The 18420-nt window shown below is 48.1% G+C and overlaps 1 protein-coding gene across 3 annotated transcripts in view; it reads left to right on the top strand.

Annotated features, from left to right (window-relative positions):
- Window positions 1-18420, top strand: part of LOC105499264 (ADAM metallopeptidase with thrombospondin type 1 motif 17) — a 361725-nt gene that overhangs the window by 321257 nt on the left and 22048 nt on the right. For all 3 annotated transcript variants that reach the window (XM_071100557.1, XM_071100559.1, XM_071100558.1), the window contains one exon: window positions 14303-14507. In XM_071100557.1, coding sequence (XP_070956658.1) covers window positions 14303-14507 — 205 coding nt within the window. The remainder of the gene's footprint in view (window positions 1-14302; window positions 14508-18420) is intronic.

An 18420-nucleotide genomic window follows, 5' to 3' on the forward strand; every position in this document is an offset into this window, starting at 1 on the left:
ATCAGGGCTGTGGAGTGTCAGGCCTGGGCTGAGTGCTCGGTAGAGGTCACCTCAGCCGTGCCTCCAACAAGCCTGTGACGTGAGAGCAACATCTTACAAAGAAGGAAACTGAGGCTTGAGCACAGACTCCCCCAAGGTTACACAGCTGGGGAGTCAGTGGAGTGAGGACTTGAGTCTGGGTCTGTCTAACTCCAGGGTCCTTCTGAGAATTTGAGAATGTCTGATTTTAGTATGTGGGCACCTTGAACTTTCAGGGTGTCATGATGAGGCTGGTCAGGTGCACCCGTGCTAGAAGTAGGATTATATGAATAAAAAAGCTCCTCAATTGAGGCACAGGGGACCCACCTACATAGGAATGGGGGGGCCGAGGCCAGTCTTGCTGTCTCTCCAGGTTGGTTTCTCCCTCTGTAAAGGGAAACCAGCAGGTCTCATGCCTCTTCATCTGGGAGTTACAGTGGGCATGAGAATGAGACAGCAGGTAGAGAAGGACAGGGCACGCCAGGCGCAGTGGCTCACATCTCTAATGTGAGCACTTTGGGAGGCCGAGAAGGGAGGATTGCTTGATCCCAGGAGTTCAAGACCAGGCTAGGCAATATAGTGAGACCTTGTCTCTACAGAAAATCAAAAACTTAGCTGTGCATGGTGGTGCACGCCTGTAGTCCCAGCTACATGGGAGGCTGATGTAGAAGGATCACTTGAGACCCAAGAGGTTGAGGCTGCAGTGAGCCAAGATTGCACCACTACACTCTAGCCTGAGTGACAGAGTGAGACCCAGTTTCAAAAACAAACAAAGAAAAAAGGGCACAAACTGGAGGGGTGACCACATGTATGTTAGAGTCACAGGGCTGACCCACCAGGGGTAGGTGCGAGCCTGTTTTTTCAGGCTAGCTCAGGGCAGAGAATAAATGAGAAGTGAGAGCTCTGATCCATCTTGCTTTCCAGATCAGACTGCCCAAGTCTCCCTGGGACAGGAAGGGACTAGATCACTCTTCAGGCTGGGCTCTTTTTCAGGATGCTGTAATCCACCAGCCCAGGCCCGTCACCAAACCCCAAGGGGATGCGGCAGTCCAGCTCTGGCCAAGGCCAAGCCCTTCCCTCAGGTGTCCTCCTGGGCCCTGGGCTCTGGCCTCCTCCTCCTTAGCTGCCCACAACTTGGATATTGCCTCTGATGGGTCATGGGCTCTGTTGTTTGGCCCACGATGACTTACGTGAGGCACCACCTGTGGGCAGGGTCCCATCCCCATGTGTCTGCAGGAGGAAACTCCCAGTCTGTTCTCAGTGGCTTCTTCTGCCTCTTGCTCACTCTTGGTGCTTCCCTAGCCACAGAAATCCCCTTGTCCTCTCCTTTTCCTCACACAGTATCCTAGGCCGGAGGCTCACAGGCCCCCACACACCCCCTCCAACTCCCAGGCACCTCTGGGCAGGCTGGTTTCCAAAGTTCACTTCCTCTCTGAGAGGGAGGGTCTGCAGAGCCCACTTTGCAGACATCAGACCACATTTCTTAAGAGGCATTGAGACCACCCTCTCCTTCATCCATCCATCCCTGCTTCCCCCTGAGGCCTCTTCTGGGCCAACAGCCTCTCTCTGCTGCCAAATCCAAAGACACCTTTCAGTCCCCAGCACTACAGGTGCAGTCCCTTCCCGGCATCCCTGGCCTGGTGGTGGTCACCCCCTCTGCATCCCTTTTGGAGGCTTTCATTCCCCCAGGTGCTTGCATTCCCCAAGCCCCTGCCCTCCAGCCTGTCTTCTCTGTGTCTGTGCTCTCTGGATGAGTCCTTCTTACCTTTGGTTTCCCCCATGACCTTCCTGCTAATGACTCCAGCCCTATGTCTCCCACCCGACCACACCCCGAGCTGCAGACTGCATCTGCTGAACTGCCTGACACTGCGCCCAGTGGTCCCTCAACCCAGCCTCTAAAGCAGCACCACCCTTCCACCCCAGGCCAGCTCCTCTCCTGGGTGCTCTCTCTCAGTGGAGGCACCACCAACATTCTTGGGCTCAGAGTCCTGAGCCTGACATTTGTTGCCTTCTTTTTCTCTTTGACCCCACATACCAAAGGCCCTGTCATCTCCACCCTTTAAGAGTCTTCCAACTAGGGAGGCTGAGGCAGAAGAATCAGTTGAACCCAAGAGGCAAAGGTTGCAATGAGTCAAGATTGTGCCATTGCACTCCAGCATGGGTGACAACAGCGAAACTCCATCTCTGTCTCAAAAAAAAAAAAAAAAAAAGGGCTTCCACCAAGGCCTGTTGTCCCCTTGCTACCACTGCCTTGGGGAAAGCCATCATCTTGCCCTATGGCACATGATTCCTGGGTGCACCAAAGGCCACCTGTCTCCCACCCCAGCCTTAAGGTGTGGACCAGACATCCCAGACTTGTCAATTGCACCACAGCCCTTCTGCCTCCTGGACTCCGTCGGAATGCTGAGCCCTGCTTATTAGGTTGACCAGCTCCACTTTGACCTTCAGGACCCAATCCAAGCTCCAGTTCCTTCCCAGCACTTGTGAGATGGTAAAGAAATTGTCTGTTTTTATGTTTTCCCCTCCCGCTGAGGACCACACACTTGCCTGAGCTTCGTGAAGGCAGGGAAACTGAGTCAAGTGTCCTAGCCCTTGGTTCAGGACTCAACGTGAGGTTGACACTCACGTGTCTGGGAGCAAACAAGCTGAGGCTGAGCGAGTTGACCGTGCCAGTGGCTGCTGTCTTTGGCCTGGCCTGCATTTTCTGGAGCTTGGGGACTCTTTCCCACCCTTCTTTTTATGCTGTGATGTTGTATGTGTGACTTGCTTGATGCCCCACCTGAAATTGGCCTTTCTCTAACAGATGCTCAGAGAATCACACACAGGCACCTGTTTCCTTACTTTGATTGAGTGAATGTGGGGAACGTTCCTAGCACAGAGATTGGCACAGATTAGACACTCAGTCGATACCAGAGCCTCCTTTTTCACACATTCTGGGGAGGCACAAAGTTGACACTGGACCCCTGAACAAACCACTTGTTAGCCCCGATTGTGTCGTAATACAACATCTCATGCTGTTTTTTGAGGATTTAAAGTTGTTGAAAATAACCACCTACCAGGGTCTTCTTTTCAGCTACCTGCATTTGAGATTTACTCTATATTCAACATAAAATAACTGTGTCAGAAAAGTGTGACCCTGATGATGCCATTGTTTCTTTCCAACAACTGTCACATCTCAGCAGACCTCACAAGGCCCTTACCTATTTTAAATCTCAGCCAAATCAAGACGTAAATATAAATTGAATTTTAAATAGGAGCGAGTTTTTTCAGAATTGTGAACGCAGTGAGTGTGTGGTTGGCAGAATAACGGCCCCCACAGGTGTCCACATTCTAATCGTAGAACCTGGGAATATGTGACCCTGTGTGGCCAAGAGGAGTTAAGGTTGCAGATGGTCTTAAGGTTGTGGTATGGATTGAATTGCATCCTCTTGAAAATTATTTTATTGAAGTCCTAACCCCCAGTATCTCAAAATGTGATCTTATTTGGAAATAGGGTCGTGGCAGATGTAATTAGGTAAAATGATATCATACTGAAGTAGGTTGGGGCCTTGATCCAATATGGCAGGTGTCCTTATAAGAAGAGGGTCATGTGAGGACACAGACACACAGAGGACACTGTGGGAAGATGCAGGCTGGGGCTGGGGCTGGAGTGATGCTTCTGCATGCCAGGGAACACCAAGGCTTCCCAGCTGCCACCAGAACCTAGGAGAGAGACACAGAACACATTCTCCATCAGGGCCCTCAGGGAGGACCAGCCGTGCTAACACCATGGTTTTGGACTTCTGGCCTCCAAAACTGTGAGGGAATAGATTCCTGTTGTTTTAAGTCGCCCAGTTCATGATACTTTTATCGACAATTCTAGCAAATTAATACAGGTTGGTAGTCAGTTGTGATGCTTTTATTGGCAGTCCTTTTATTGGCAAATTTTAAGGCCAATGGATTATCGGGTTGGTAATGAGCTGGTCTTAAAGTAGATTATTCTGGATTATCTGGGTGAGTCTGGGGTCATCACAAGGGTCCTTCCAAGTAGGAGATGAGTCAGAAGAGAAGGTCGGAGTGACACAGTGTGAGAAACACTCCCCCGCCACTCCTGGCCTTGAGGATGGAGGAAGAGGCCCCAAGCCTAGGAATGGGGCAGCGCAGAGCTGAAAAAGGCAGGAGATGGATTCTTCCCTGTAGTCTCCAGGAGGAACCAGCCCTCTCAGCACCCTGGTTCTAGATTTGAGAGACTCATGCCAGACTTCTGATCTCCAGAACTGCAAGATAATAAATCTCTGTTATTTTGAGCCATGAAGTTGGGGGTAATTTGTTATAGTAGCAATAAGAATACAGGGTCTCATGTGGTCACTGAGCTGCCTGAAGCATCTCATTAGGATACTTTAACTTGAAGCATATGCGGAGGAACTGAGTCGCTGCTAGGCAGGAAAGGAAGCAGAGTCCGTTCTGACTCCTGCAGAGGAACGGGAGAAGGGGTGCCCTGAATTAGAGAAGTGTTAACTGTGGCTTCCTAAAGAATTACAGTTTCAGCCAGGCGTGGTGGCTCATGCCTGTACTCCCAGCACTTTGGGAGGCTGAGGCAGGCTGATCACTTTATGCCAGGAGTTCAAGACCCACCTGGCAGACGTGCCAAAACTCCATCTCTACTAAAACTGCAAAAATGAGCCGAGCGTGATTGCTTATGTCCGTAATCCCAGCACTTTGGGAGGCCACGGCAGGCAGATCACTTGAGGTCAGGACTTAAAGACTAGCCTGGCCAACATGGTGAAACCCAGAATCTACCAAAAATACAAAAATTAGCCAGGCATGGTGGAGCACACCTGTAATCCCAGCTACTCGGGAGGCTGAGGCACCAGAATCCCTTGAACTCAGGAGGTGGAGGCTGCAGTAAGCTGAGATTGCACTATTGCACTCCATTCTGGGTGACAGAGTGAGACTCCACTCAAAAAAAAAAAAAAAAAGAATTACAGTATCATGCTTTTAAGAAGAGCAGCTAACTCAAACTCAGCTAATAAATGTTGCTGTTAACGTTTTTTAGGGCTTACTAGTGGAAAAAAATAGGGCCTACAATGTAATTGGAATATAAATTCTTTTACAGAACTATATAATTTCTTTCCCAAATTACTGGATTTGGAGTCAGTGTGATTTTACTGTGGTGTTTAGTTGCACAGTGGTGTTCAAGTATCGTAGGTGGGCTCCTGTAGGTGGTTTGGGTGAAGTGATTTCTTTATGCCACCAAAAAAAAAAACAAAAAAGTTTTAAGAAAGTCATTTTCTGCCCATATCTCATTGAGATTTGTCAAGATCAGAAGCAAGAAGTCTAGCTGAAAAACAGCTAAAATACGCTGTGGAGTGCTTGTGCATGAAGACCACACAGCAACCCCTGTAGACGGCTCCTCCTGCACTGCAGGTGTGAACGTGTGCACCCCGGGCACAGCCCTCTGCTCTCCCCTTCAGCTGCCTGGGGCTTAAGAAACACTGCTTCTGTGACTTTTCTTCACTGATTTACAACTTGCTTCTAACCACCCACTGATACCATCTTTTTAAATTGTGGTAAAATACACATAAAATTTACCATCTTGACCTTTTGTAATTGTACAGTTCAGTGGCAGTAAGTACCTTCACCTTATGCAGCCATCACCACCATCCAACCACAGCACTTTCCTGTCTTCTTCAGCTGAAAGTCTGCCCCCATTGAACACTAACTCCCTATTCCCCCTTCCCCTCAGCCCCTGGCAACCATCATTCTACTTTGTCTCTATAAATCTGACTGCTCCAGGGATCTCACATAAGTAGAATTGCACAGGATTTGTCCTTTGGTTATTGCCTTCTTTCTCTTGGCATAAAGCTCATCCATGTCATAGCCTGCATCAGAATCGCCTTTTTGATAACCAAGTAATGTTCTCTTGTATGCATAAACTACACTTTATCTATTCATCCTTTGGTGGACACTTGGGTCACCTCCACCTTTTGGCTATTGTGAATAATGCTGCTGTGAACACAGGGGTGCAAATATTTTTTTTTTATTATTATACTCTAAGTTCTAGGGTACATGTGCACAACGTGCAGGTTTGTTACATATGTGTACATGTGCCATGTTGGTGTGCTGCACCCATTAACTCGTCATTTACATTAGGTATATCTCCTAATGCTATCCCTCCCCCCTCCACCCTCCCCACAATAGGCCCCGGTGTGTGATGTTCCGCTTCCAGAGTCCAAGTGATCTCATTGTTCAATTCCCTATAAGTGAGAACGTGCGGTGTTTGGTTTTCTGTTCTTGCGATAGTTTGCTGAGAATGATGGTTTCCAGCTGCATCCATGTCCCTACAAAGGACACGAACTCATGCTTTTTTATGGCTGCATAGTATTCCATGGTGTATATGTGCCACATTTTCTTTTTCTTCTTCTTCTTCTTATTATTATTTTTTGAGTTAGTTTTTTTAAAATTATTATTATACTTTAAGTTCTAGGGTACATGTGCACAATGTGCAGGTTTGTTACATAGGTATACATGTGCCATGTTGGTGTGCTGCACCCATTAACTCGTCATTTACATTAGGTATATCTCCTAATGCTATCCTTCCCCCCTCCCCACAATAGGTCCCAGTGTGTGATATTCCCCTTCCTGTGTCCAATGAAAGTGATCTCATTGTTCATTTTCCACCTATGAGTGAGAACATGTGGTGTTTGGTTTTCTGTCCTTGTGATACTTTGCTGAGAATGATGGTTTCCAGCTGCATCCATGTCCCTACAAAGGACACAAACTCATCCTTTTTTATGGCTGCATAGTATTCCATGGTGTATATGTGCCACATTTTCTTAATCTAGTCTGTCACTGATGGACATTTGGGTTGATTCCAAGTCTTTGCTATTGTGAATAGTGCCGCAATAAACATACGTGTGCATGTGTCTTTATAGCAGCATGATTTATAATCCTTTGGGTATATACCCAGTAATGGGATGGCTGGGTTAAATGGTATTTCTAGTTCTAGATCCTTGAGGAATCGCCACACTGTTTTCCACAATGGTTGAACTAGTTTACAGTCCCACCAACAGTGTAAAAGTGTTCCTATTTCTCCACATCCTCTCCAGCACCTGTTGTTTCCTGACTTTTTAATGATTGCCATTCTAATTGGTGTGAGATGGTATCTCATTGTGGTTTTGATTTGCATTTCTCTGATGGTGAGTGATGATGAGCATTTTTTCATGTGTCTGTTGGCTGTATGAATGTCTTCTTTTGAAAAGTATCTGTTCATATCCTTTGCCCACTTTTTGATGGGGTTGTTTTTTTCTTGTAAATTTCATTGAGTTCTTTATAGGTTCTGGATATTAGCCCTTTGTCAGATGAGTAGATTGCAAAAATTTTCTCCCATTCTGTAGGTTGCCTGTTCACTCTGATGGTAGTTTTTTTGTTTTTTGTTTTTATTTTTGTTTTGTTTTGTTTTGTTTTTGCTGTGCAGAAGCTCCTTAGTTTAATTAGATCCCATTTGTCAGTTTTGGCTTTTGTTGCCGTTGCTTTTGGTGTTTTAGACATGAAGTCCTTGCCCATGCCTATGTCCTGAATGGTATTACCTAGGTTTTCTTCTAGGGTTTTTATGGTTTTAGGTCTAACATTTAAGTCTCTAATCCATCTTGAATTAATTTTCATATAAGGAGTAAGGAAAGGATCCAGTTTCAGTTTTCTACTTATGGCTAGCCAATTTTCCCAGCACCATTTATTAAATAGGGAATCCTTTCCCCATTTCTTGTTTTTGTCAGGTTTGTCAGAGATCAGATGGCTGTAGATGTGTGGTATTATTTCTGAGGACTCTGTTCTGTTCCATTGGTCTATATCTCTGTTTTGGTACCAGTACCATGCTGTTTTGGTTACTGTAGCCTTGTAGTATAGTTTGAAGTCAGGTAGTGTGATGCCTCCAGCTTTGTTCTTTTGACTTAGGATTGTCTTGGCAATTCAGGGTCTTTTTTGGTACCATATGAACTTTAAAGCAGTTTTTTCCGATTCTGTGAAGAAAGTCATTGGTAGCTTAATGGGGATGGCATTGAATCTATAAATTACCTTGGGCAGTATGGCCATTTTCACAATATTGATTCTTCCTATCCAAGAGCATGTTGTGTTCTTCCATTTGTTTGTGTCCTCTTTTATTTCACTGAGCAGTGGTTTGTAGTTCTCCTTGAAGAGGTCCTTTACATCTCTTGTAAGTTGGATTCCTAGATGTTTTATTCTCTTTGAAGCTGCAAATATCTTACCATACTGTTTTTTAATCTGTCATCCACATAGCCATTCAGTGGCTATGTACCATTCTAACACTGGATAATAGAGTTTAAAACTGAGTAAACCAGGATACAGTGGCCTAGCTTATTCACGGCTAACCCTGCTGACTGAGACTCAGCTCAGACATCACTTCCCCAACCCTGAGGCAGAGCAAGGTGCCTCCCTGGGCCCCCATGGCCCCATGTTCACCTCCTCTACAGGAGTGAGCCTCGTATACTGCTGATCCAGCTGGTTATGTGGCTCCTTAGGGCTGAGCCATATTTCTGACTGTACATCTAGAACCCCAGGCAGAGCTGGGAAGTAGGAGCGGGAGAGGAAGGAAGGGCGTGGAGCAAGGGCTGTGCCCTGAGCTGCCTGGTGTGGGACCCGCAGTCATGAGTGCATTTGTGCTTCTCTGTCATGGGGAGACTCGAGCTCCCCCATGGTGGGGTCAGGAGGCTGCACTGTCGGCAGGTGGATCTTGTTTTTTAATTCCAGCTGGCCCCAGGACACGAGAGTTTATCAGTCCATCTGGCAATGCCCATTGCGCCATAGGAGGGAGGCAGGGGCAGCCCCAGAGGAGGGATGAATGGCAGAGAATCCCTGGCTCAGAAGCAGGGTGGCACCCGTGTGCTGCACTTACACCCCAAGTGCTGGGGGCTGTGTCACCCTCCCACTGTGAGGCTCTGGGCCGCGACGAGGAGGGAGATTGTAAGAACTCCACTGGAAAGGGCTGGACAGCAGGAAGGAGGGATGCCTGAGGTATGTTCCATTCTGGCACCAGAGGCAAAGGAGAGAAGAGGCTGGACAGCTAGCCACCCCTCGCCACTCTGCGGGAATCTCCCGTGTGAAAACAGTGCCCCTACCAGGGCCATTTCTCCAAATTGCTCAAATCAAGAAATCACTTTTGTGGGAAGCCTCTTAAATATACAAAACTTTTTGAATGAAATTTTTGCTTTTTCCACGTTCCTCTTGACTCTGTTTCCCCGCAGATCTGGCTTTTTAAGTCAGCAAGGGGACAGGGGATGTAGAGACATCCGGGGCAGGACTACTGATCCTTGCCCAACTCATCCCCTGTCCCTTCCGTGTGTCTTGGATGTGACCTGTGTGTTGGCCAGAATCACCGCCCACGTCCACTAGAGCACCTGCCGTGGTCACGTGCTGGCAATGGCAAGGCATCCTGTGGCCTACGGCATGCCAAGTGGCATCCCCATGAGCAAGACATAGGGTCCCCACTTCTCAGGCTTGACCCTGGAAGCACAGCAGATACAAAGGCGGGAGCAGACTCAAAGCTGTTTTCACAGTTGGATTCAGCACAATAGCGCCAAACAGGTCTCACCCTAAAGCCTGATGTCTTTATTCACAAAGTCAACTGCAAAAGGGCAAGACAAAGGAGATCCAGTGGGAGTCAGTTCATGAGAGACAAAAAGAAGCCCAGGATGGGGAGATTAATATGTTTTAATCTGGCTGCTTAAAATATAGAAATAGTATCAAGTTGGGTAACATTGATGAAGTCAGAGTCCCTATTTTAAAAAAGAAAATCACATTCAAATTTCTTTCTTTTTTTTTTTTTGGTTTTAGCTTTTTTTTTTTAATCTTAATAGACTTGATTCTTTTTTTTTTTTTGGTGGAGGCGGGGGCCGGGGGTACTGAGTCTCACTCTGTTCCTCAGGCTGGCAGGCTGGAGTGCAGTGGTACAATCTCAGCTCATTGCAACCTCTGCCTCCCCAGTTCAAACAGTTCTCTCGCCTCAGCCTCCCAAGTATCTGGGACCACAGGTGCACACCACCACGCTGGGCTACTTTTGTATTTTAGTAGAGATGGGGTTTTACCATACTGGCCAGGCTGATCTTGAACTCCTGACCTCAGGTGATCCACCCACCTTGGCCTCCCAAAGTGCTGGGATTACAGGTGTGAGTCACTGCGCCCGGCCTAGACTTGATTCTATAGAGTACTTTTAGGTTCACATCAAAATTGAGAGGAAGGTACAGACAGATTTCTCATATACTGCCTGCTACAGGCACGCATGGTCTGCCCCACCAGATGCTACATTTGTTACAGCTGATGGACCTACCCTGACACATCACTACATCATTATCACCCACGTCTATGGTTCATCTTAGGCTTCATTCTCAGTGTTGCATATTTTGTGGGTTTGGACAAATTTATGACATGTTTCCACCATTATAGCATCATACAAAGCAGTTTTGCTACCGTCAAAATTCTCTGTGCTACAACCAGTTTCCTTTTTTAAAACAAAAAGGAAAGGGACCAGTTTATTTTGTGATTGTAAGCAAAGAATCACAGCTACCAATCTCCTATTCTGTGCCTCTTCTTCCCAGGTACAGACATTTTTTTTCCTTTGGGAGAGATGTGGCTTATTCTAGGTTCAAGGATAATGGTCATGCCTGGGTCATGGCCATCGTCATTCTCATCTTGGGGAGAGTGTTGGGTCCTATGAAGGCCCAGAAGTCTAGTGAACCTGGTTGACGCTCAGTAAATGTCTGCCCCACTGAATATTTTCCGTATCTCCTTCCAAGAGCACTTTCTAGTGTTCTTCTATTTTCTTGACCATAGCCCCCAGTAGGCATAAGATCTGTGTCCTGGGGTCAATATTTCTACAGTGATGACTCTAGAAACCAGTCTGTTCTGAAAGCTTTCACCATTTCTCAGGAGTAATGAGAGAAATAAACATAGGTTTTTATTCATTTTAAAGATGTCTCCTTTATTTGAGACTATGTCTCTTCTATATTTTTAGTGTTAAGATGTATTCTGGGGGAGCTGTATGGTTGGGGCCGGGCACAGTGGCTCATGCCTGTAATCCCAGCACTTTGGGAGGCCGAGGCTGGTGGATCATCTGAGGTCAGGAGTTTGAGACCAGCCTGACCAACATGGTGAAACCCGTCTCTACTAAAAATACAAAAATTAGCCGGGCGTGGTGGCGCATGCCTGTAAGCCCGACTACTCGGGAGGCTGAGGCAGGAGAATCGCTTGAACCTGGGAGGTGGAGGTTGCAGTGAGCCGAGATCGTGCCATTGTGCTCCAGCCTGGGTGCTGGGTGACAAGAGCAAAACTCCACCTCAAAAAAAAAAAAAGGAGATAGTGACTAGTTTTTTAGTGTGTGTGTGTGCTTATTGTCCCTATTCATCACGTTCATTCTTGCTGCTTCCAGGCCACATCTGGGCCGTGTTGTCCACTGTAAGAAAAGTAGTGACTGAGTAGAAAATGAATGGGAGGGATTGAACATCTGCCACACAAACTCTTTTGGCCAAAAGAAGAGAAAACTTAAAGGGGAACAAAAGAGCTGTCTTCACATATTTAAGAAGGTCTCTGGGTTACTCCAAAGACCAGAAACTAGGAGAAATGAACTAGGAGAAATGTGTAGAATTTAGCTCAGTTCTCTTCGTGTTGAGTAGTGGCTGGGTGCTGAGATGAGACTCATGGCCACCCTGCAGGAGTTCTCCATCTCTTACCGAGGAGACAGTGACAGCAATGATAGCTAAGAGTTACATTTACATGGGTGTCCGTGTGCCAGACACTGTTGTAAGCAGTTTATGGACAATGTGCCACTTGTCCTCACAACTGCACCCCGAGGGAGTCACTGTGGCTCCCATCCCTGCCATGTGAGCCAGGGACCCAAGAAAGGCTTCACTGGAGTTAGGCCCCGGAAGCCTGAGGACAGAAGCATGAGTCTGCCAAGGGGATTAGGACTTAGCTTCAGAAGAGGTGCCCTGGAACAAGGAGGGACAGTTTGGGATGGAGGGGAGGAGCCCAGGTAGCTCTGTCTTCTCAGCACCAGAGATGCCAGCGCCACCCCAGTTGGTTCAAACCAGCCCCATCCTCACCGGGATTGCTGCAGGAGCCTCCTCTGGTCGCCTTGCCATTCTTCTGCCCACTATAAACTGGCATCCATACCGAGCCGGTGGCCCTCTCAGAGCCAAAAGGAACATGTCACTTCTCTCTCAAAACCCTGCAGGACTCCATCTTATTTGAACAACAGCCACCTGGGCCAGCCAGGCCCTGGGAATCTCACCCTTCTGCCTCCCAAATCCCATCCTTTCCCCTCACTCTCACTCTCCCCTCCCTCACTCCGCCTCCACCCCACCAGCGTGCCCCTCCACCACGGCCTTTGCACCCCTGTGACCTCTGCCTTGGAAGCCTTTACCTGTGTAGCCACAGGGCTCACTTCCTCCCAGGCTCTGCTCAGATGTCCTCTTCCCAGTGAGGCCTTCCCTGCATCCTGCTGTAAGATAGCAGTCACCCCCACCTACTCCCTGTTCTGCTCACACTGCTTGACTTGTCTCTAAAGCACTTGTGACTGTGTGTTACAGTCTCTAATCTCATCTAGTACATTTGTTATATATGCTATGGTGATATATATGGTTCACTGGGCATATATGGTCTGCCCCCCTGAGAATGTAAGCTTCAGAGGGCAGGGACTTTGTTTCACTCACTGCCTACTCATCAGAACCTAGAAGGTGCCTGGCACGTGGGAGGCCCTCAGTAAATCTGCAGCGCCTGGATGGTCAAATGAGCCATTCAGCTGGGACTGGAAAGTGAGAGACAGTTGGCACCATCCAGTACCCATTCAAAGGATCCTCCCAGCGGGCAAAAGCTGTAGACATTGCTCAACAGTGGGATGGCCTAGCACGGCATGATCAGACTTGGTTTGGGGCGGGATTCAGGACTGTTTTTGACTAATGAGGAGGAACTGAGTGGCTGTGAGACCTGGCGGTGCGCAGGTCAAGCTGCTTTGTCAGGTGGTGAACTCTTGGGAGCAAGGAGTTTATGAGGCAGGACAAGAAAGGGCAAAGCCAGTTGGCTCATCCAGAAACCAAGCAGGCGAGATCCCTCAGTGTTCCCCAGAGGGCACTGGAAAGCCTATGTGTGTCCTGAGGAAGCATGATTCCCAAGCTGCTCAGCTGCTGTCCAGCGACCTGAGGCCAACAGACGCCTGCTGCATCGGATCATCAGGCTGTCGCGCAGGGAGCTGAAGTTTCATGTTTTATTTTTTGTTTTTATTTTTGGGGGGGACAGAGTCTTGCTCTGTCACCCAGGCTGGAGTGCAGTGGTGCGATCTCAGCTCACTGCAGCCTCCACCCACTGGGTTCAAGCGATTCTCCTGCCTCAGCCTCCTGAGTAGCTGGGATTACAGGCATGTGACACCACACCTGGATAATTTTTTGTATTTTTAGTAGAGATGGGGTTTCACCATGTTGGCCAGGCTGGTCTCAAACTCCTGACCTCAAGTGATCCACCTGCCTCAACCTCCCAAAATGTTTGGATTACAGGCGTGAGCTACTGCCCGGCCTGAGTTGAAGTTTTAGAAGAACACTTTCAGATGCCAAACTCAACAGCCTCTGTCTTCCCACAGCCCACAACTTGCCACTCTCAAGTATCACAGCCATCCCTGGAGGCTCTGGAAAGCAGGGAGGGCCTAGTTCTGGTTAATCAAGCTGGGACTGGTGTGGGGTGGGGGGTTCTTTGTCAATGGCTGTATCAATCCCCTATTGCCACAATGACAAACAACTCCAACATCTCGGTGACTGACAGAAGTGCAGGTGGTAGTGGTGCAGGCTGTCTGTAGGGGCATTCCCTGTACTGGGACTGTTCTCCCTGCAGAGGGTAAGAAGCAAAGAGAATCAGAGCCAAACCGCATAACCACGTTCAGAGCTTCTGCCGGGACGTGGCCAGCATCCTGTTCACTCACACCCTGTCAAAAGAAGCAGGTCCTGTGACAACAGGCAGATATGTAATTCCCTAGATGGAGGCCATGACCAGATAATTCCGTCTGCCGTAGGGGTGTTGATTGCAGAAAGATGTCTGTGCTGAGGAGACCATCCAACCAGAGGACCACTCAAGTCATTCCCTCTGTGCCGATACTCTGAATTATGTCCAAGGTTGACTGAAAAGCTTCCCGAGTCTGCCTCCCTCTCTCCCACCACAGGGCAGCAATTCCAGGATCCGGCTGGAAGGCCTTCCGGAGAGGCTGGCCTCTCACCCGGTCATTCTCTCTCTCTTTCCTCCTGTCTGGCAGGTGGGTAGCAGGTCCGTGGAGCCCCTGCTCGGCGACCTGTGAGAAAGGCTTCCAGCACCGGGAGGTGACCTGCGTGTACCAGCTGCAGAACGGCACACACATCGCTACGCGGCCCCTCTACTGCCCGGGTCCCCGGCCGGCGGCAGTGCAGAGCTGTGAAGGCCAGGACTGCCTGTCCATCTGGGAGGCATCTGAGTGGTCACAGGTGGGTGCCTGGGCTTGCCGCCAGGACTCAGCCACAGGGACTCCAACACGGTGCCACGGTATTGGTGACATTCTGGTGCCTCCCAGCCCTCGCTCGCCCCCAGGTCAGCTCGAAGTTGTGTTATAGCTCATGTGTTCTTAATTTCCATCTCAGATAACAGCGTGGCTACAAAAACACAGATACCATGTCTCTCATGATGTACATGTTGACACCACAGTGAAGGACAATTTGATCCCATTTCCTATGAAAATTCCCACATCAAGATAGGACAGACAGATACTGACCGACTTTTTAATTCTCCTTTGAGTGTATTTAACTGTGGTGTGCTCAGGCTGGGAAGGTGGTTTCAAAGGTTTTCCTTTAATCCCCCAGCAGTCTTTGTAGAATACAAGAGTCAGATGCCAGGAGGGACAGCTTTTAGTGTGCAAGTTGGAGTTACAAATGTCATGCCATAAAATGTTTTGGAAAGAAGTGGATTAAGCCTTAAGTCTTAACTTTGAAGGTTGGTCCTGGGAGTACGATTTTATCTTTGGTGATGTCATCCTTCAGGGCTTTGCATTGACTTTGCATTAATGATTTTGACTGTTTGGCTATAAAACTCAAAAAAAAAAAAAAAGCTGAATAAAGGGCAGGCTTCCCTCAGGTCTTCCACCAGAGTAGTCTAGGAAACTCAGAGAGGCTCATCCAAGACACTCTTTAGTGTGGAAAATATTTTTAAAGTTCCCTCTATTGCCAAACAGTTGGAATTATTTTGAATAACAAAGTATTCAGCCCATTTTTAATGAAGGAAAACTCTGCCATTGGCTGCTCTAAAACAAAGGTTAATTTTCAAACAGATTCTGGCATGTATTTGTTTATAGATCTGAATCTTTATCCTACATTTTATGATATTTTAGGAAAGGAAGAGAGTTTGAGATTTTGTTGTTTGATTGTTTTTTTTTCTTTATATATGCTGACATTTGTCAGTTTAACATTAGAGGGATTTTTTTCGGCCGCTTGCTGGCAGAGTTGAGGCAGGTATTCAGCCCCCTCCCCTTTCCAGTACCCTAGGTGAGCCTTTGGGTTTTAATTTCCTAGCTCTCGATCCAAGTAAGATTTGTGCTTTGATCAGATCAAAACTATAAATTTTCCACTCAGTGGTGAAACCCTGTCTCTACTAAATACAAAAAAGTAGCCAAGCATGGTGGTGCACTCCTGTAATCCCACCTACTTGGGAGGTTGAGGCAGAAGAATCACTTGAACCCGGGAGGCAGAGGTTGCAGTGAGCCAAGATTGCTCCATTGCACTCCAGCCTGGGCAACAAGAATGAAACTCTGTCTCAAAAAAAAAAAAAAAAAAAAAAATTCCACTCAGACTCTTTTTATGGAGGAAAAAAATGCCTCCCCAACAAGCCTGACATCATCAATTATCATTACAGCACTGAAGATCTCTGCATTTGGAAAATGTGAGACAGTGGGAGCAAGATTTAAATAAATTTCTCTGTGCCTGTATCTATGTGCACACCTAATCCTAATCCCGAACGAGCACCACACCAGTCAGCCTAACTCTGGTTTAGCCCAGGCTTGAACAAAACGCTTTCTTCTGAACATTTAACTTGGAATCAAATCATTCCCCACGGGAAGCTCGCGAAGCTAGTACTTCTGCCGCTTCCCAAGTACTGAAGTCCCAGAGTGAGTCTGTCTTCCGCTGGAAGCAAATGGGTTTCAATTCCTTGAGGGAGAGTTTTTGTCGACGTGCTCACTTTTATCCAACCAGCTGTGTTGATTGCTCTCACTACCTACCCCCAGCTTCTTCCCGACTTTATTAGAAGAAGGATCAAATATCCAGAGGGAAGGAAAAGGTAGTGAGTTTCTCCTGTCCTCAGCTTGCAGGCCCCGCCCGTGATGGAAAGCAGAGAGACTGAAGGGCACCCTCCTAGGCCCCTTTGGAGCTGGAGCTGACCTCAGCAGCCTGTGGCACAGCTTAGACAAAGGCTTCAGAAAGAATAGGTTGCTGGTCAGAGTTTGGTTAAGGGTCAGGGTTTGATTAAGAAATAGGCTGGATGTTCAGAGCTTGAAATTCAAGGGGAAGAGGCGAGGAATGCAAAGTAAAGACCAGGCCACAGTGAACTTAGGCAGAAATGGTGCATGGGCTCCTGGTTGCAGAGGAGCAAGTTGTGTGGGTGCTGGTGCCAGGGGTAGCCCACAAGTCAGACAGTGAGGACAGAGTTGCTGAAATGGTCAGGAAACCTTGCCACACAGAGAAGCAAGGGGTAGCCCTCCAGTGCGGTGCCCCGGGGCTCCTGCATGCAAAGCCCACCGTGGACTGACCCCTGGCATCTGAGGACCCTTTAAACCAGCTCCACACTCCACACACAGCAACTCTCTCCACTCCCTGAAGGGGACATTGCAGCCAGTTCTGAAGCATGTGTATTTCAAACCAGCCTAAATTAGCCTTGAAAGAAAACCTCATAGGATCTTTAGACAAAGAGCTTAATTGAATTCGTAAGAAAGAGAGGCTGGGCGTGGTGGCTCACACCTGTAATCCCAGCACTTTGGGAGGCCAAGGCGGGTGGATCACGAGGTCAGGAGATCGAGAGCATCCTGGCCAACATGGTGAAATCCCATCTCTACTAAAAATACAAAAATCAGCCAGGCGTGGTGGCATGTGCCTGTAGTCCCAGCTACTCAGGAGGCTGAGGCAGGAGAATTGCTTGAACCCAGGAGCTTGCAGTGAGCCAAGATTGCACCACTGCACTCCAGCCTGAGTGACAGAGTGAGACTATCTCAAAAAAAAAAAAAGAGAGAACGCTAGATCATATTTTTGGATAAATGTTAATAACAAATATCAGGATTAACATTTGTCCTTTATGTACCTTTTTTCCAGTGGACACAGTGGGATTTTTTTTTTTCTTTAGAGATGGGGGTCTCTATGTTGCCCAGGCTGGTCTTGAACTCCTGGCCTCAAGTGAGCCTCCCACTTCAGCCTCCCAAAGTGCTGGAATTATGAGTGTGAACTACTGAATTTGGCCTAGAACTTTTTAAAGTTGAGTTTGTTATAACTCAAGAAAGTCACTGCTGTAGCCTGCCATACTTTTGGTAAAGTGAGCAAGTATGAAACCACCTTAGCAGAATCCAGCCTTCTGCACACCATCTTTCCAAGTTATGTGTTTACGCCTGTGTCAGGGACAGGGCTCCCAGGGCCAACTTGTTTGTGAGTTTTGTCCTCCTGAGGCTATGGGTCAGCTCTGCCTGGGCTTCCTTCTGCTTTGCTTTTGGAGATGGTAAGTGCTCTTGCCAGCCCAGGCACCGTCCCTCCCCAAGATCTGTGGTGGGCATGTCAGGAACAGGCTCCAGATGCACCCCAGAGCACCCATCTGCTGTGCTGACACCCTGTCACGCCCTCTGTCTCTTCACACCTTCTTGCTGCTGGGAATCCTGAACTCTGGAGGGCGTGCACATCATTCATCACCCACAGGCCCTGCCCAGGTCCCCTCCCCACTGCCCCTTGCCAGGTCTCCCGAAAGTAAGTAAACTACCACAGGGGACATGCCTCTGTCACCATTCTTGGTGTCTGCGTTAAAACATTCACTGGAGCTCTCTGCGAAGGCTTTCCACCTGCCTCACGAGAAAGTCACCTGCGGTTTTTCCTTCCTTCTGCCTCCTCCTTGTCCTGGCTGGATCGAGGTCTTTGTCCCAGGCTGGCCCAAGCAAAGCACGTGCACCTGGAGGCCATCTGGGAAGATCTGGGGCCTGGGACTCAGCTTCAGGGCCTCACCTTGCTCCAGCTGGGCCCTGTTCCCTGCAGCACTCATGGCTCCATCACACCCCTGCCCTTTGAGCTCATGTATTGCCTTAAGCTTTTGGACCTGACAAGTGGCCGCTGAATTCCACTCCCCTCATGTGACCTCACGAGTACCCCAGGTTCTTCCCAC

Source organism: Macaca nemestrina, chromosome 7 (genome assembly GCF_043159975.1).
Source record: "Macaca nemestrina isolate mMacNem1 chromosome 7, mMacNem.hap1, whole genome shotgun sequence".
Lineage (NCBI taxonomy): Eukaryota > Metazoa > Chordata > Mammalia > Primates > Cercopithecidae > Macaca > Macaca nemestrina.